The 20,559-nt window shown below is 47.6% G+C and overlaps 1 protein-coding gene across 4 annotated transcripts in view; it reads right to left on the bottom strand.

Annotated features, from left to right (window-relative positions):
- Window positions 1-20,559, bottom strand: part of OXNAD1 (oxidoreductase NAD binding domain containing 1) — a 126,925-nt gene that overhangs the window by 70,028 nt on the left and 36,338 nt on the right. For all 4 annotated transcript variants that reach the window (XM_082259591.1, XM_082259589.1, XM_082259590.1 and 1 more), the window contains exon 5: window positions 19,686-19,792. In XM_082259591.1, coding sequence (XP_082115717.1) covers window positions 19,686-19,792 — 107 coding nt within the window. The remainder of the gene's footprint in view (window positions 1-19,685; window positions 19,793-20,559) is intronic.

Genomic DNA, 20,559 nt, shown 5'->3' with positions numbered 1-20,559 from the left:
ATTCATCGGAGAAACTGAACTCATGCCAGTAGTACCACCTTTTGAGGAACTTCTCCCTATTGCCCCAGTCAGCGGCCACCAGATCTTCCATTTCGTTGATGCAGGCCACCTTCCGCAGCCACATAGCTACTGTGGGAGGCTGCAACAGCTTCCAGAGAAGAGGGATACAGCTCTTGGCTGCAGTGAAAAGGAGCGGCAGGATTGATTTTCTATAGGATGCTCGCGGGAAATCGTTGTGGTGGAGAAGAAAAAGGCCAGGGCACAGAGTGAGGGCAATAAAACGGAATTTTTTGTAAAATCTTACCTGTAAAATTCCTTTCTCTGAGTCCTCCGACAGTCGCCGCCTCTTCATATTCGTCACAATGGGGTGTTAGACTTTGCTCCGAAGGAGTAGCTAGGCAACAGAATATGTTAACATTAAAGCTTTTAACATATCCCACCCTCAAGGGGTGGTCCCCTCAGTCAATACCCTCCTACTTCCTGCAACCATATCTCAGTTTCAGTGGAATAGCAGTAGAGTATATAACCAAAACCCCAAAAGAGGGGCGGGGGCGGCGACTGTCGGAGGACTCAGAGAAAGGAATTTTACAGGTAAGATTTTACAAAAATTCCGTTTTCTCTTACGTCCTCCGACAGTCGCCGCCTCTTCATATTCGTCACAATGGGGACGTCCCAAAGCAGTGCAAACATGAGGGGTGGGAAACGCATCCGCGCCGTAAGGCAACGCAGTCTCCGCATCAAAGAAAGGAACCTTACCAAAGGAAGGAAACCAGCTGGGCAATAGGAAAAAACTTGCTCAACAGGAGCAACAACCCAGGAAAAACAAATAACCAGGGGATAAAAGACATATCCCAACAGCCAGGGATCCCAACAGGTGATCCTAGGGAACAGCCGCACTAAGAACCTTGCGGCCAAAGGAAGCATCCGCCGATGCCTGAACATCTACCTTGTAGAATTTTGTGAAAGTGTGTACGGTCGACCAGGTCGCCGCCTTACACACCTGGGCTACAGAAGCCCCATGACGACAGGCCCAAGACGTACTCCGAGATCTAGTAGAGTGCGCCTTCATAGGCAAAGGGGGAACCTTCCCCTGCAAAGCATTGGCCTGTTCAATGGTCTGCCTGATCCATTTGGCGATGGTAGAGGCCGACGCCGCCATGCCCTTCCGAGGACCCACTGGAAGAACAAACAAGGAATCCGTCTTTCGAAAAGACTCAGTCGATTTAAGGTAAACCCTTATCGCCCAAACAACATCCAAAGAATGTAGTCTCACCTCTTTCGGATGTTTAGGCTTCGCGCACAGCGAAGGCAAGACAATATCCTCATTGAGATGGAATTCCGAAACTCGCTTCGGAAGAAAAGAAGGATTAGGTCGCAAGACCACCTTATCCAAGTGAATAACCAGATACGGAGACTTGCAGGACAAAGCCGCCAGCTCCAACACTCTGCGAGCCAAAGTGATCGCAACCAAAAAGGCGACCTTTTTGGACAACATAGACAACGAGATCTCCCTGATCTGTTCAAAAGGAGCACGTTGTAACACAGATAGAACGAGATTCAAGTCCCAAGGGGGCAGAGGATCCCTCCTAGGAGGAACCAGATGCCGCACTCCCTGAACAAAAGTGCCAACCAAGGAGTTGGAAGCCACGGGACGTTGAAAAAGAACGGCCAGCGCAGACACCTGACCCTTTATCGTAGCCAGCGCCAAACGCTGATCGACACCTGTTTGAAGGAAGGACAACACTCGGGAAACCAAGTACGTGCGGGGGGAAAACCCCCTGGACTCACACCAGGCAAAATAGGCCTTCCAAGTACGGTAGTAAACCTTCCCCGAGGAAGACTTCCTCGCGTTGATCAAGGTATGAACGACCTCAGGGGAGAGACCCCTCTCCTTCAGGACCTCGGTCTCAACAGCCAGGCCGTCAAAGCCAGCGACTGTAAAGCAGGATGGTATATCGGCCCTTGAGACAGGAGATCGTCTCGAAGAGGCAGACGCCACGGGGCGTCGACCGCCAGATTCACGAGGTCTGCGAACCAGGACCGGCGTGACCAATCCGGCGCCACAAGAATCACCGTGCTGCGTTCCGAGTGTAACCTGCGAAGGAACCTGGACAGCAACTAAATCGGTGGAAACGCGTACATCAGCTTGTACTGATGCCACGGGGCCACTAACGCGTCCGACGCGTCTGCCCGAGGGTCACGCGTTCTTGCCACGAACCTTCTCACCTTGTTGTTGAGACGAGACGCGAACAGGTCCACATCTGGAAGACCCCACTTCGCGCACAACATCTGGAAGACAGCCGGGTGGAGAGACTATTCCCCCTGATCCAGGGTCTGGCGACTCAGATAGTCCGCCTGCCAGTTCTCCACCCCCGGAATGTGAACCGCCGATATCGCCGGGACATGAGTCTCGGCCCAGGACAGAATGTCGGCCACTTCTCGAGCCGCTCGGGCACTCCTGGTGCCCCCTTGGTGGTTGAAGTAGGCCACCGCCGTGGCATTGTCCGTCTGCACCCGAACCGGGCAGCCCTGCAGCCGGTCCGTCCAACGATGAAGACAGAGATTTATCGCACGCAATTCCAGAATGTTGATCGGAAGGGGGGACTCCCCCTCCGACCAAGTTCCCTGGGCGGACAGAACGCCCAGAACACCACCCCAGCCCGACAGGCTGGCATCCGTGGTGATCACCGTCCACGAGATAGGACGAAAAGACTTGCCCCCCGACACCATCGGGGACTGGAGCCACCACAGAAGGTCCCTTCTGGTGCGATGGCCCAACGAGATTTGAAGATCCAGAGATTGAGGTCGCCCGTCCCACCTGGACAGGATCTCCGCTTGGAGACCCCGCGTGTGAAACTGGGCGAAGGGAATCGCCTCGAAGGCCGAGACCATCAATCCCAGACATCTCATGCACGTCCGCAGAGACGAGTGCGGAAAGTCCCTGAGGGACCTGACTTCCTCCTGAAGAGTTCCGAGTTTGTCTTCCGGCAGGAAGACCTTCGCCTGAACCGAGTCCAGGATCATTCCCAGGTAGGGAAGACGAACCGACGGACTCAGTGTCGACTTTATCGTCCAACCAAACTCCTGCAGAGTTTGCATCGTGACAGACAGGTCCTTCTCCAGACCCTGGCTGGTCGCAGACCGAACCAGAATGTCGTCCAGATACCCCAGGACAGAGATGCCCTGGGCTCTCAATAATGCCAGAAAACCCGCGGAGCCGAGGCGAGACCAAAAGGTAACGCCACGAACTGGTAGTGATCCTCCGCAATGGCGAATCGAAGGTACCTCTGGTGACCCTCGAAAATGGGGATGTGAAGATACGCATCCTTCAAATCGATGGAGGCCATGAATTCCCCTGGAACCAGGGCAGCCACCACCGACCGCAGGGATTCCATGCGGAACTTGCGAATCCGCACAGAGCGGTTTAGAGCCTTCAAGTCCAGAATTGGATGAACCTTGCCCTCCTTCCTGGGCACGGTGAACAGATTGGAATAAAACCCCCGAAATCTGTCCCGATGAGGCACCGGAACCACCACTCCCTGAGCCCTCAGGTCTCGCACCGCCAGATGCAGGTCCCGTAAACGCTCTGGAGACAGAGGAAGATTTGAGGGAAAAAATCTGCTCTCCGGCCGAGAGAGAAACTCGATCTTGTAACCAGATCGAACGATCTCCTGAACCCACCTGTCCCACACGCGGGACAACCAGGGTTAAAGAAAACCGAGCAAGCGTCCCCCCACCCCAAAACTGGGTGAGGGCGCCCCTTCAGGCCGCACTGTTATGGGCAGCGGGTCCGGACTGACCGGACTTCTGTTTACCAGACCAGGGCTTCTTTTGAGAGCCTTGTCCCTTGAACGGTTTGCCCTTGTAGTGCGACCGAAAGGCACGAAAGGACCCCTGAGGGGGCCGAAAATTAGCATGCTTCTTCCCAGAAGCCCCCTTAGCCTTGGGGAAATGGGGCAAGAGAGTGCTCTTACCTCCGGTGATCCCCTTAATCAACACATCCAAGGACTCCCCAAAAAGGCGTGACCCATCATAAGGCAGATTGGCTAAGGTCTTACGTGAAGATTGGTCCACCGACCAACACTTCAACCAAACCAGGCGGCGAGACAACACCGCCACGCTGTGTACACGTGCAGCCAACGGGACTAAGTCCAAGTCCGCATCACACAGATACATGACACCCTGGTGGATTTGATCCACCATATCCAGGGTCGCCGGCGAGGCCGAATCGGCCACTAGGACGCGCCTAAGCATCTGCGTCCAACTTGCGACAGCCTGGGCCGCCATGAGAGAGGCAAACAGAGCTTTAAGCATAGAACCCGTAACAGAATAAGTATGATGGGCAAGAGACTCCATTCTTCTATCCGTGGCATCACGGAACACCGGGGAATCCTCTGTAGGAATCGCAGTGGATTTGTTCAAAACCGCCATTGCGTGATCAACCGGGGGTGGTACACACCACCGTTCATCAGTGGAAGGCGAAAAAGGATAACGCAGCTTGAACCTACTTGGCACAGCAAAAGGTTTGCGTAAATTGCGCCATTGTTCCTTAACAGCGCGCTGAAAATCATCATTGCAGGGAAAAACCTGCGGCGTCCTGCGTTTTCTCTGCGTCCCATAAGCCGCCAAGGCAGCGGGGGGGACACACTTCATCCTGCAAACGCAGCGTTTGTTTTATGGAAGCAATCAATTCATCCATGATTGCAAGCTCTTCAGGCGAGCCAGGGGGAGAATTATCAACCCCCTCAACCTCAGCCTCCACCTCGGAACCCACTAGATCCAGGGAGGAGCGGGACCCCGATAAGGAGACCCCCGCCATAACAGCCCCATCACCTTCACCCTCAGAATCAGAGGAAATAGAAACTCTGGGTCTTTTAGTAGATTTAGCAGCCACCAGCATCTGCACCTGAGCAGCAAGGCCGGCCACAATAGTGGCCAAATCCCCCCCTGGGGGGGAAACAGCGGTCCCCTGGCTTTCCACCAAGGTGGCAGGAAATTTGCCCTCCTGAGAATCCATTGCCCCAATATGATATGCCGGAGAATAAAGGGTTAACTGCCCCTTTAACAAGCGCGGCGAGCGCAGCCCACCGCACCACACACAAGCACAATGAGACCCCCACAGGGACAATAAACTGACACAGGCAATGGATATAGCAAGAACAGAAGGATAAAACCTGAGGAGACCCTCGCCGCTGCTGCTGCCTCGATCGGTGTACCCAGGAGAAGAGGAAGTGATGAGACCAGGGCGCTCTATTAAAGCCTATGGGAGGCTACAAGAAAATGGCCGCCATACATGTAGAACATGCGGCCGGAGCAAGTGCAGGCAAAATGGCGCCGTTTGGCGCCGAAACTGCCGCTCCTACAGTACAGTAATGCACATAATACCATCCATATAAAAAAACATGGCAGATCGCCGCAGCGATCGCTGTATTGTGCCCAAACATGCCACAACATGCCCCACAGCACACAGCTTCTCACACTGAACAAGGCTGACACAGACAGTGTCACACAGCTCCCCCCCCCCCCCTTGCAGCCCGCAGCATGCAGCAGAGTGATAGGGAGACAAACAGTGTGAACAGAGGCAGGTTACACAGTCCCAGACTGACACCCCCCCAGACAGACAGGTCCCCACATAGATACACTTACCTCTCAATGGTGTGGGGGACCCGCACAGGCGAACAAGCCGCTGCACATGAGGCAGGGAGAGTCGCATACAAGACGCACAAAATGGGGGTTAAGAAACCGCACAGCATCCAGTGAGGTAGCCACCTCACCAATCATCCCTGCACCGAACAGGGATGGGTCGTTCACTGTGCCAGGAGCGTTACCTGGCTGAACGCTCGATGGCAGGCTGGGAAGCCACTGACCCATGACCTGCGACCAGGGGGATCAGCCCGAGACCCAGCCCGCATGATCCTCTTCGTCAGAAGAACTAACTAATGCTGACAAAAAGAACAGCTAAGTAAAGAGAGAGAAAAAACTCAAACAAAAAATCAAAAAAGAAGAAAGAGGCTGGGGCACAAAGCCCCAGCACAGAGAGAACCAGCTACTCCTGACAAGCTAGACATTGAAACTGAGATATGGTTGCAGGAAGTAGGAGGGTATTGACTGAGGGGACCACCACTTGAGGGTGGGATATGTTAAAAGCTTTAATGTTAACATATTCTGTTGCCTAGCCTCTCCTTCGGAGCAAAGTCTAATACCCCATTGTGACGAATATGAAGAGGCGGCGACTGTCGGAGGACGTAAGTGAAAAGAAGATTTAAAACCCATCTGGGTACAGCATTGCATGACAGAGTAACTGTCGGTCAAACTAGCAGTGGTGAAAACTGAAAAATGGCCTTGTAATGAGGGGGTATTACAGGTTCATAGTCAAGTGGTTAAAGAGGAGCTGAACTCTGAAAGTTGTGGACAAAAAAGGCAAACAGAGAAAAAATGACTCATTAGCAGTATTGCCTGTGGTCTACTTACAGCTGATCTTTCCCCATTACTGACCTACCAAGCCTTGTTCTGTACTGTGTCTCTGTGTGGGGGAAGCCATCTTGGTAGTTGCAGGGTTTGCTTACTAGTGTCAGAATGTCGAGACGAACAGTGAGCCGCACATCCTGGAAATCACCAAATCCCACTCCAAATCAACTGAGACTAGCAGTTAAAGTCAGCAGTGCCTAAGATCTCACACTGCAGCCTGTAGGTACATGAGTGCCCGGGCACCATCACATTCCAGGAAGTGCATTGTTATTTTTCTTTGCAGACAAACTTTTTGCAGGATAAGGCTTAAATACAATTAACATTCCTATATAGTATGATCCCTAGAACAAGAAAATTTTCACTTTTTAAGTTCCACTTCTGCTTTAACTGGGAAATAATATTTAATATATTTCTAAAACAAATGGGCTTTCATCTGAGCGGTAGTTTTGCTCAATGACCCCTTTACCATCATGATATCAGTGCAACTGTGTAATGCCATCACCAGGTTAGCTGCAATACCATCATCATTTATTTCTATCAGGGGCCATTCACATAAATCCTACACACGGAAAGGCTACCAGAGGTCTCTGCAAATTAGGCAATATGCAAAGCCCTCAAATTGCTTTGGTTAGTAAATTGGCCTCAAGCTACAGTTACATCTCTGGAGAACATTAAGTTAGACCAGGGATTCCCAAACTACGGCCCTGCAGCTGTTGCAGAACTACATATCCCATGAGGCATTGTAAAACTGACATTCACATACATGACTAGGCATGATGGGAATTGTAGTTCCTGAACAACTGGAGGGCCATAGTTCGGGAATCCCTGCGTTAGACCATTCACATTTGGCTTCCTGGTTGTAGAACACTACCCAAACAGACTATCGGGGCTTTTGTGCTTAAAATTTAATGACAAAAAACATAACAGCGGAAAAGCAATAAATACATAAAGAAAAGCATGCAAGCAACACTGCACCAGTTGTTTTTTTTTTTTTTCTTTTTAACAGAACAGCTGTGAAACAATGCACATACAAATCACTTCCTTTATTAGCATTTGTTAAGCTGAACATGTGAGAAAATCAGTGAAGATTTGCACAAGTGCATTTTTAAACAGACATTAGCTTTCTTAGTAAAAGACACATACCAATATAATTGTATAGACAGGTCTACTGACTAAGAAAGTACAAACAACCAAGAACTATTGATGCATTTTTAAATATTTGAATCAAACACCATAGCTAGTACAGGGATTTAGCCCCCGTTCACACCTGAGCAATAAGGAGTGCATTTCCAGAAGTGCTTCAACACTGAAGATTCCCATTATATTCAATGGTGCCCATTCACATCGGAGCGGTGTGTCACTTGACCTTCTTAGGTGTACAATTACATGTTTTATGATATACTATAATAGGAGCACCTGAAAAATGCAAGTTCTCCTCCTCCTCCTAGTAACTAGCTTTCCATTAGCTGACACAAAACTGCTCAAGACTGAAAGACGCTTAAGTGTAAATGGCCACCTTAGAGCAAAGCCAACAAAACAACTGAGCAGGACCTGCTTTTGTAGTCAACTGTGGAGGAGTTGGTGGATTCTCACAATCTCTATACTCAGCATAGCAGGTCCTCACTACATGTTTTTCAGTCATCTCCTCTTTCTCACCATCTACTTCTATGTCACCTAAGGCTGTTCATTGATTTCATTGATGGGTGGATGCCTCCATTAAAACAGATGGGTGAAAAGACACTTACATATTGTCAGAAAAGGGAGGGGAGGCACCACCCGAGTGTAGTATCAAAACATCAGTAATTTATTCCATAAGATTACAACAACTTACAGGATGTAAGGCAAATTTACGCTTGTTTAAAGAGTCATCAGCCCCATGCCTGCCGCTGTCCTTCAGGCTTGTCTGGCGGTCTGGAGGACAGGATGGAGTTGTCAGGAAGCTGGGATGCTTAGATGTGACCAGGAAGTCAGTGAAAACCGGCGTGGACTGCACGGCCGGAAATTACGTCACCTGAGGAGGCAGTTTAACTCTGTTTCCCACGCCCCAAAAAATCAAAAGTCTGTTGTGACACTGCATCTATTCAACAAATTATGAGAGATAGAAAGCAAACCTCTATCCGTAAACTGTTTATACCACAAAGATTCAAAAGCAGTGAAAGGTCCCGCCCTTCTAATCCCCCGTAAGTGAATGGTACAGAAATGCTGTAATTGCTGATACCTCCAGGTATCCATTGGAAACTCGCTATATTCCTCTCTAAGATCCCTCGATGGGCGCAGTCCCCCATTCCGCATAAGTTTGAGACAGCTAGTGTCTCTGTCAGCCGCCCAGGATTTTAAAAATGCTATGACTCACCCAGGGGAAACCAACAGAAACCACCCAACGATAATAATGGAGAGATTTTTGGAGAGAGGGCTTTAAGGTGTGGGTAGTGAGAAACAGTTTTGCCGAACCCTCTATATATAGGTATGAGACCCATGGAGCTCGGGCTAGATTGTGGTCCGCCAATGTCTTTTCTAGTATCATCCAGGCCTTTTGGGTACACATACACAAGATTTCTGATTTATCATCATTTATTTTGAAGTTCGACATAACCCCAAATTTCTTTAGGTCCAGCATTAAATTAGGTAACGTTATTAATGGGTCAGAAATGTATAATAAAATATCTGCATATGCGGAAAGTTTATGCTCTACAAGGCCCACTTTGAACCCATGGATATTAGGGCCATGGATATTGGTGTTTTCTCTCATTTTACATAACAGTGCCTTTACGACCAGTGCGAACAGCAAGGGTGACAATGGGCACCCCTACCGAGTCCCATTCTTTATCTCAAAGGGGGGATTAACACCATTGACCTTCACCCTGGCCGAGGGTTTCCCATACAGGGCCATAATCTAGCCCAGCATTTTTGACTCCAGGCCCACGGCCACCAGGACCTCCTCAAGAAATACCCAGCCTACCCTTGCAAATGCTTTCTCGGTGTCTGTAGACAGGAGTAAACTGAGTATTTGTGTTTCTTGCAGGGAAGCATGGTGAATCAGATGCAAGGCTCTTACTGAGTTGGCTCTGGCTTCCCTGCCCTTGATAAACCTGGTCTGATCAAGGTCAATCAAGGACGATAAATAAGGCTGCAGCTGAGAAGCCAGTACCTTTGCTAGTATTTTAATATCTAGATTTAAAAGCGATATTGGACAGTAGCTCGTACATAATGTAGGGTCCTTTCTTTCTTTAGGGATTACTGTTATTTAAGTCATAAGGGTCATAAGGATACCCTCCTGGAAGGTTACCAATTTGGAGGGAACCTCATCTATAAATGTTATCTGACGAAGATTGGAGGAATATATTGTAGCAAAGGTATATATATTTGGCCCTGGATCTGACCCTTCAAATACAATGTGGCCCTTGGGGTCTATACAGAAATCATTAGCCAGAAAAGGACAGTTCTTATGAAAAGCTATAGTGACCCCTCTGGCCTTTGGGACCGGTGATGAATTTAAATACCACTGATTAAACACATGTGTAGGCAATTTAGGGGTTGAAGACGACTTGAAATGCAGCAGCATTATACACTGGGGATTTAGGTGCCTTAATTCTAACCAAATTTTATTTTGTTCAATCGGGGAACACATACCACGGACATTATAGGAAATAACCTTAATTGTATCTTTTATAAGTCAGAGATGATATCATTAGGAAGGAATAAACCATATAATATACACAAAACAGGACAAAATCCCCCACCCGGAAAAAAAAGGAACATCCTAAACACCATTTGCACTGAACCCATCCAATTCCAAAACCTAGAGTCTCATGCGTGACCTGACCCCAGGCCACGTGCGAGTGTCCAGAAAAGACCCGGCTTCCAACAACAGAGCCATTCCTATGAGGAGTATGGAGACCACCACGATTCAGAGTTCTATTCCCTCCTGCCCACCCAGGCCAATCCAGACCATATAAAATCTGCCACAGACTCCTAACTAAAACACAAACAGTAATTTATACCAATGTTAATGCCACAACCAGGATGCAGCCCCTATTGTAGCCCCTCCACCTAGAATGGGGCTTCTCCTCTCCATGGGAAAGGTGTTACACTCGATTAACTGTGCCATTTAATTTCCAAGGAGACAAAAGAAAGACACATACGTTACATTGGTTCCTCCCTTAATTTGGGGCAATTTTAGCTTAAGTCTAAAATGCATTTAGATTGAATATGCCTCTCCTTGATTAGTCATCACTCTCTGTCGCCTACGAGATCTACTGGGGATCTTACCCTAAGGAGTCGATTGTAATGGGATTTGGATGACGTCCAACCTTGGTTCTTCAGGGAACGTCAATCCTGAGAGGCCTAAAACTTCCATAAGCCTCTTAAGTTGCTACTGTAAACCGTGGCAATGTCGTCCTTTTTAGCGTATAGCCGAAAGGGGAAACCCCAATGGTAAGTGATCCCTGTCTGTCTAAGGGCCTCCAGGAGGGGTCACAGGGAGCATAAATTAGATAAGGTACGTTTACAGATATCTGGGGGGGGGGGGGGGTGGGATTTTTGACTTACCGTAAAATCCATTTCTCTGATGTTCATTGACGGAAACAGCTCCGGATTCTTAAACTTTGAGGTATACTGCCCCTTACAGGAGTAGGACACTAGGCAGAAAAAAGCTTGTCTACGCTTATGGGCAGTTCCAGGGGGTATACAACCACTCTCAGCTATAGGCAACTTAGTTTTGGTGCAAGCAGTGTCAGAAGAAAGCCAACTCCACAGAGGGATGGGTGCTGTGTCTGTCAATGAACATCAGAGAAATGTATTTAACAGTAAGTCAAAATTCCCATTTTCTCTTTTGTTCATTGACAGACACAGCTCCTGATTCTTCTTAACCATTGGGATGTTCCAAAGCAGTGTTAAACATGAGGGGTGGGAAAACAGAAAAAAAATTACCATGGCTAACCATAGCCAACCACATAACAGAGCTCAACCATAAACAACTGGAGCGCATCTGAAAAACAATACACCCTCAAAGAGGATAAACAGAAGAGGATAAACCGAAGCCAGCAAAACCTTGCGGCCAAAAGAAGCATCCGCAGATGCCAACACAACCACTTTACAAAACACTTTGTAAAAGTGTGCACTGACGACCAGGTGGCCGCCTTGCAAAATTGACGCTTAAAGACGGAAAGCCTAGGAGAAACTAAGCACCCTAGTAAAGTGAACCTAAACAGGGAAAGTAGAAACCTGATCCCTGATGCAATAGGCCTGAACCACCATCTGTCTGATCCATGTGGAAAAGGATTCAGAAGAAGCAGACAACCCTTTGTGAGGTCTGTCCAGGAGCGCAAATAGAGAGTCTGACTTCCTAAAAGACTCCGCAGCTGCCAGGTACACCCTAAGTGCCCGAACCACATCCAAGACATGCAAGGCAATTTCCTTCAGATGTTTAGGCCTGGGACACAGGGAAGGCAGCACAATGTCTTCACTCAAATGACAGTCAGAGACCACCTTAGGAAGTAATGAAGGACAGAGGCAAAACACCACCTTATCCTTGTGATGCACCATAAAGTGAACGCCAGGATAATGCCGTCAGTCCTGACACCCTGCATGCAGAGGTGATAGGCACCAAAGAAGGGCACCTTCTTAGGCAGCGAGGTAGGGAAACCGAAAAAAGAGATGCTTCAGCAGAGCTGAAAACACCACATTAGGATTACAGGGCGGCAACGGAGTCCGCAATGAAAGAACCAAAATGTCAGACACCCTGAAGAAAAGGTACGCACCAGGGAGTGTGTGGCCAAAGGTAATTTGGAAAAAGACCGCCAAAACCCGATACCTGGTCCTTGATGGTACTCCAGGCCAATTTTTGTTCAACCCCTGTTTAAGGAAGGTTAAGATCCGATCCACCGAGAAGGAGCGAGGTTGAACCCCAAGAGACTCACACCATGCAATCTACGTCTTCCACGTACAATGGTAGATCTTCCTAGAGGCAGATTTCCAAGCTTTTAACAGCATAGGAATCACCAATTCAAACAAACCTCCACCCTTCAGCACCTGGCGTTCAACAGCCAAGCCGTTCAAGCGACTGTAAAGCAAGATAGAATATTGATCCTTGCAACATCAGATCCTCCCTGAGAGGAAGTCCTCAAGGAGCATCTGCAACCAGCTGTACCAGATCGGCATACCAAGACCAGCGAGACCAGTCAGGAGTCACTAGAATGACCAGAATCCCTTCTGCCTGAATCCTGCACAGGAGTCGTGGCAGAAGTTTGAGAGGGCAGGAATGAATCAGTCAGCCCACCATAGAATGCTGGCTACTTACATACTTACGTACTGGTGATTGACATAGACCATGGCCGTGGCACTGCCTGAATGAATTCGTACCGGACAACCCTGAAGACGATTGTCCAATGAGCCAGACCAAGTCTGATCACTCGAAGTTCCAGTACACTAATCAGCAGTCTGGGCTTGAGCACGTCTGTGCTAAGCACACCTCCCCACCCGGACAGGCTGGCATCCGTGGAGACAACCGTCCAGTACAGGAGGAGAAAGATTTTCCCTGTCGAAGTGCCAGAGAGTGAAGCCACCTCTAGAGACAGTGGATCCTTGACCTATTTAACCAAAATCTCTTTAGCAGAGATCTTATGTGGAACTGTGCAAACAGACCACCTCAAGGGTGGACACCATCAGGAACAGCAAGCGCATGCAAGCCTGGAGGAATGACCATCAGCTGAACAACAGAAGCTGAATTGCCTCCTGCAATGTCTGGAGTTTTTTGCCCCGAGGAAGAAACATTCTGGCTGAGGCAGAGTCCAAAATCATACGCAGGTAGCCCATTTTTTGTGGACAGAACCAAAGCCGACTCCTGAAGGTTCAGGATCCCGCCAAACTCCCTCAGAGTTTGCAGAGCAATCTCCAGTAGTCCATCAGAGCAGTCGGAGACTTAACTTGCAGAAGAACCCCAGTCCTGCAATCCCCCGCTGACTCAAAAAAATGGCAGTACCGGGCCAATACTCCAGTGAAGACCCGAGGTGTGGAGGTGAGACCAAAGGTCAGCGCCACAAACTGATAATGCCCCTGGTCCGGCAAAACGGAGGAAGCGCTGGTGACAAGCACATATTAGAATGTGCAGGTAGGCATCCTTGATGTCAAAAGAAGCAAGAAGAAATCCCCCTGATGTAGGGACGCCACTACCATATGAATGGACTCCATGCTGAACTTCTGTACTGAACTGTGAAATAACAAGTCTTGCACTGCCCCAAAGAGGGAAGGGAAAAACCCTTTCCGAAGGACTCGATCTCGTAGCCTGACCAAATAACTTTGTGGACTCACTTGACCTGTACCAGGGAGGTCCATGGATCTGGAAACCAGCGAAGACGCCCCACCCCAGATACAGGTGAGGGCACCCATTCATGCAGAGGCAGCTTTGTCTACAGGTCCGAAACAGCCCGCTTGTGGCTTACCAGACCAGGTCATCTTGGAACCTCTGGTGGAGGCCTGGCCTTTTGACCCCTAATCTTGAGATTCTGAGAGACGAAGAGGCCGCTTAGGTGCCGAGGAGAATTGCCCAAGTCTAGGACAGGGCACCTTGCCCTTGGTAGTCTACGGAAGAAGAGTACTCTTCCCCCTGTGAGACCCTTAACGATGTCATCCAAGGAAGCTCCAAACAGGCGACCCCCTACAAGATAAGGCCTTCTTAGAAGTCTAGTCCGCAGACCAGCAATTCAGCCAGACAATACGACAAAGGACCACTGCTGATACAGACAGCCTAGTAATCAAAAGGAGCCGCATCCAAAGAGGCATCACAGACAAACTGTAGCCCCTGGACCAACTGGTCCCCCAGCTCCGCAAAGACAGAGGAAAGCTATTCTCCCTCCAGGTATCGGCGTAAAAGCTTAGCCCACTCGGTCAGCGTTCGTGACACCAGAGCAATAGTAATTACCGGCCTAATTGACAAACCATCCACAGCGCACATATGGCGGGCCAGAGCATCCGCCCTCCTATTAGCTGGACCTGTAGAGGTTGGGGACCCCTCATCCGGGATGAAGGTAACCCCATGTGACCTGGAAACCAGCGAGTCCACTACAGGTGGGACCGTCCACCTTTTACTCAGTAAATCCTCATAAGGATACTGCAAGCAAAAACCACCTAGCAACCACTGGGTTTTGGACAATCCCACTGTTTGTGACAATGTTGTCAAGGTAAGCGGAAAGAGGAACACCCTCGCTACTTTGTAGGGCCTGTGGGTGCCAAAAGGAACCAGTGCATCTGACGTGGCATGAGCCGCAACCGCCGTTTTTAAAGTTTCTTGCACTGACGCAAACAGTGCATTCACCAGCGCCTATTTAAGCATGGCTAGAGGAGCAGAGGAATAATTTTCAATATGTGAACACTCAGGGTGCGTGGACGCAGACCCAGTAGTGTCGCTATACAGTATACCGAGCTCACCCCGAAAACAACAATCAGGGGAGGCTGCCGACTGTGATCCTACAAAGAGGACGCCAGTCAAGGGTCCACAAAGGGACCACCTATTGGACCCTGCAAAAAAGAAGAGGGTGGCCCTAGGACAGAGCCCCCTTAAAAGGGGGCCATCCGCCGTGACGTGGACGGGCAGGCAAGGTACCCTCGCTAAAACAAGGCAGGTACTCCACACAATAATGGTGGCAAGACTGTCATTAAAAATTAAGCGGCCCCACAGCGCCACCCCTGTCCAAGGGAGGTGCCAAGCTGACCATATGGCCCAGCAGGCCCCAAATTAGGCCGCGGCCTAAATATTTTGTGAGTGCCCAGCCGCAATTACATGGATCCTCAGCCCGGCAGATGCCCAAAGGAAGAGTGGGGGCTTCGGCTACACGCACTGGGGCCGCCCCCCAACAGCGGCACCCAACTCGGCTGCATGGCCTGGTAGGCCGCAAGCCGCTGCCTAAATTTTTGAGGACCCCCGGCCACCAGGACAGGAGCCCCAGTGGAGCCGACCATCCAGGAGCAGCAGAGGGGAAGGCAGATGCCCAAACAGGAGGCAGTGGCTTCTGCCATTCTCACAGGGGCCACCTCACAAAGGTTCCGATGAGTAGGCCGCAAAGCCGTGGCCTAAATTTTTGGCCGAATCTGGCCGCGTGAGGGGCGTACCCGCAGATGGTAAAAGATCCGTTCCCCAAGCCCAACAACCGCCACAGTGAGCCCAGAAGACCAACCCCCAGGATGGCAGGGAACCCTACTCTGCTTAATCCCCCATTGCGCACCAGGAAAACCCAGTCAGCAGCAACTCCAACCAGCCCCCCTTAAGAGCATGTGACAAAGCCAGCTCATCACCTAACTGGGTGGGGAGTGAGGAGGGTAAAATACCCATAGTGACCGAAATTTTAGAGGGGTTGAGGGGAAGGAGGGGAACACGGGGGTCCAACCATCTCAGGGACTGGCCCACGTCCACCCTAAAACCCTCCTGGGGTAGTGGGAGGGACAGCTACTTACCACACCAGAACCAGGGTGGGCACTGCTCTGGACAGGACACCGCTCCATCGTAATGTGGGAGCGGTCAGCCAGAAGGAAACGCTGCGACTCAGGCCAAAGCCAGTTCGTATGCGTCCTCTCGAGACATTTAACTCGCAGGTCAGCCCCTGTCCAGTGGGGCTATGTCGCGGCCGACCTAGCATGGAGCTGTGGTCTGCATGCGCTCTGGCCGGACTGGGGGGACCCTAAGAATCTAGATTATCCAGTTTGTCACCCAGTCTGGCACTTGATTGTAGTTCTCACAAGAACAAAATAAAAAAAGAGGAAAAAAATTCCATTTAAAATTAATAAATTGCCAGGAGAGATCCCAGCAAGGAACTAGGTCCTTACTTCTGACTAGGCAGAAATAAAAGAGTGCCTATAGCTGAGAGTTTCTGTATACCCCCTGGGACTGCCCATTGGCGTAGTCTAGCTTTTTCCTGCCTACTGTTCTACTCCTGTAGGGGGCAGTGTAAACCAACTGTTAGCAAGAATCAGGAGCTGTGTCTGTCAATGAACAAAAGAGAAATATAATAGAGTTCCTTCAAATTCCAGATATTGTCTAGAATGCATTTTGTTCACGATAGAATCTTTAAGCGAGTATTTATGCAGTTTTTGCATATCCCATCTCTAGGAGCGTTGTGTCTGGAATAAGGATTCTATCTTGTTGATCTTGTGTAGCATTTTATACTTTACCTACTGCATTGCCAGTGTGATGTTGTCCTGTTTGGTTTCGAAAGCCATAGAGAACTGACCCAAATGACCCAATTGTGTAGTGTCAGCTTTAGGGCAGTCGAGTTCCTGTTATCACCATAACTGGTGATATGGTTGTTTTTGTATCTGGTCCTGTGGATGTAACTGTGCCGATAGTTGTAGCTGCAACTGCATTTCAAAGAATCTGTAAAAACTGCACCAGGGATGAGGATTATCAAATACAGGGTGAATTGCTTACCCAAATATTTCTTCCAAATTACCATCATAATCCGCTGAAGTCAGTGAAATCCGACCCATGCTTTTATATATATATATATATATATATATATATATATATATATATATATATATATATATATATACATACACACACACACACACACACACATACATACATACACACATACATATATATTAATTTGTGACTTAGGTTTTTGAAAATTCCTTTTTAAAAAGGTGTAGTCCACCTTTTGCAAAAAAGTGGCAAATGCAGCAAAACTGATCTCATGATCAATGTGCATTTAATACTTATTTGCAATCATTGCACCAATAAGCCACACACAGCCACACTAAATAAAATAATGCAGGCAGAAGTATTCTGCGATTCAAGAAAGGGTGGGCAGTTTGGGATTTCAGGATCTTGCATGGTTCATGTTATACCCTAAATGTGGGTGTAATATGAAACCTGGTCTAAAAAGGTAGACTCAACCTTTAGACAAAGCTGTAACAGCATACAGGTTTAGTCCCGGTTCACATTTGTGCGATGCGGGAATGCTGCGAATATTGCGAATATACAGCGTGTTCCCGCATCGCATCCGCACCCCTGGCAGTTCACACTGCCATATGCGATGCACAGGTGGTGTCAATTAAAAGTTAACAACACCCCCAGTTGAGATCGCATATCGCAGTGCGATCTGCAAGTTCGTACAGAATCGAAACGCACTAGTGTGAACCACCATGTGATCCGATTCTGCTGCGGATTAAAAAAGGGTCATGTGCGTGTTTAGTGCGATTGCGTTGCAAATTCAGCCATACAAACTGTTTGGCTGAAGTTTGCACCGCACAGAGATCGCATGTAATTTAGGAGCAGTGTGCTCCGAATTACATGCGATCTCTGTGATCCACTAATGTGAACCGGGACTTACACTGAAAAATCCCAGATTCTGTCAAAAGTATGTCTGTTGAAATGTGCTCATGTCCTAAATATGAAAAGGAGTTCAAACTGTAAACTCACTAACTGTCAGTACATGACTGGTGATCATACACTTGCTATATGTACAGCACCATCTAGGGGCAGAATAAAAAAAATACAGTAAATTTAGAAATATGTCAGAAGTATTTGTGTATAACGATTACATGTAGAGAAGCAGAAGCCACATAGGAATATTTGAATTTGATTTTTGAATTATGCAGTGTCTCATGGACTGGTAAGCATGTGTGTACTCCAAAGGCAGAAAAGATGGTCATGCTTGGCATTTCTGGAATTCAATAAAAAAAAAAAAAAAAGTCTGAACAGCAAAAAAGCAAATTGGCACTCATGGCCTGCACTAGTTCTTGTTTTTAAGCAATATAAACTCTAGTAGAACCTAATTGCAAATTGAGGATTGAATTGTGGACATTTTTTTTTTTTTTTTGTAACCCGAGGACCGCCTGTACTTCATTTTTAAAGGTGATTTCTGCTTACAGGGTTGTCATATTTATCCCTTTCTTCGCTACTTCCCCGACCTTGAACAAGGAAATGCATATCAGGTGTCTGACAGCTGTTATAAACAGGTTTGTTCCAGGCCAGTTATTCATAAAGTATCGAAGGAAAGATACAAATGGCTGATCAATGGGATGCATATTTAAAGAGTCAGGAATAGCAGCTCCCCTTTTCTTTTCTGACAATTCTCTCTAAAGGAAGGTTTCTTTTAATAAAACAAAAAGCGAACAAGAAAAAAAAAAAGGAGTAGCAATTATAAGGACTTTGGACGCAAAGTACCTAAATACCAACTGAAGTACCAGAAAGAAGCCAGTTGGTGATTTCTTTTTGTAGAATGGACCAATGTAAAAAGCTAAAACAATAACGACTTGATGATCAGCATGTTAAAACCCGCTTCCTGTCAAGGACAGTTCTCAGTATTGTAATACACTGACTGACATATACTTGGTCGTGCAAAACTGTACCCCGATGATTTTATCTTTTTTTTTTTAACAGAAAGAGCTTTCTTTTGGAAGTATTTATTAGCTACAGGTTTTTTTAGTGTATAAAAGGAAAAAAAAAAATCTTTTTCCCTTACTTTCTATTTTAAAATCATAGCAAATAAAAATGCCAGGACAGTACAAACACTCCCTAAATTACCTATTGTCGCAGAGTAGACACCCCACGAAAATTAAGAAATATGCCAGTATTGAGGGAATTAAAACATGGAGCTTGCCAACGGTGCAAAAGATGCAAAAACATTTACAGGTCATACAAAGAGTAAACGGGTCAAATACAACCAGAAGAATGAGATCAAGGGGTTAATGTAGAGATGTGCAGGATAAGGTAGGTAATAGCTTAATACATAGGTCAGTTTAGGGACAGGATAGGGCTGACATATACTGTAGAAGGGTGATAACGGTAGAGGGGTGTGTGGAAGTGTTTGTGGAAGTGGATACATTTTTTATTATTTTTCCTGTGTGCTGTCTGTAATCAGGAACTTCCTTTTCATCTCACACAGCAATCACTGTGAGAGATGAAAGTGAAAGCTGCTGCTAGCCACATCCAGTGTAAACAATGTGCGATTGCAGCAACTGGTCGCAGAGATCACATGGTACAATGCCACTCATGGGCTCTGCAGGTTTAATCAGTAAGCTGTCCAGTGTATAGTGCAGTCACATTGTGGTGCTCGTGTGCACTGCAAATAAGCCCCTAAAAGGAGAGGTCATTTTAAAATGGTCTCCCGTCTGCTCAGTTGCACTGTCCAGCCACTTGTGTACAACTGACAGACAGCAAGTGGTTAAGATAGGTGACAGGTTCCCTTTTTTAAAGAATAGATCATGAAAATTGTTCTTACCACTGTCCTGCTTTAAAAGTAAATTCACTGTTTCCTACAGATAGCCGCACTCTTTTCACAATAGCAGATTCATCGGCCATCCCACAGACTGTTGCCGGAGAAATAACCTGCAAGATGAAGTAAATGAATGCTAGGACATAAAGACCTCAAACATTAAAATAATCCATTAGTGAATCTGTAAAGAAATGCCATGCTTTCTACCTGTACACTTTATTCCTGACAAGCAAAACTTACCTGACTCCCTTTTTTATAACAACGACCATGAAGTTTTTGGTGTTACAAGGTACAGGGTAGGTATTCCTATCCCACAATGCACAGAAATGCAATCCTTAGTGTTTTTGTATATGCAGATTGTATACAGATTGTGCCTCTCTACCCTGTTTCCCTGAAAATAAGATCTACCCCAAAAATAAGACCCAGAGTTATTTTTGGGAATGGCTGCAATATAAGCCCTACCCCGAAAATAAGCCCCAGTTAAAGTTGTTGTAAAAACATGTAATCTATTTTGTAAAAAGATTATATAATGTGCAGTGTGTCTCCCTCTGTAACTTTATTGTAGCAAATACCTTATTTACTGTGCAACTAGGAGCTCACGTGACCAGCCGGAGATTTTGTCCTCTCCTCCCAGCTGATGTCAGTGGCCTCTCCCTCATTAGTGCTCTGAGCGGGGAAGAAGAGCTCCGGCGGATGGTTAAGGCCTGGTACATAGGAAAGACAACACAATGTCTTCATTCAAATGGAAATCAGAGACGAATTTTGGAATGTGTGACGGACAGGGGCGAAGAACCACCTTATCTCTGTGAACCACCAGGTAAGGTGAACGACAATATAAAAGCCGCCAGCTCCGACACCCTGAACGCAGCAGTATAGCTAA

This window comes from Pelophylax lessonae, assembly GCF_965119305.1.
Source record: "Pelophylax lessonae genome assembly, chromosome: 5".
Lineage (NCBI taxonomy): Eukaryota > Metazoa > Chordata > Amphibia > Anura > Ranidae > Pelophylax > Pelophylax lessonae.
The sequence above is the reverse complement of the archived record's forward strand: the minus strand, read 5'-3'. Positions and strand labels throughout refer to the sequence as shown.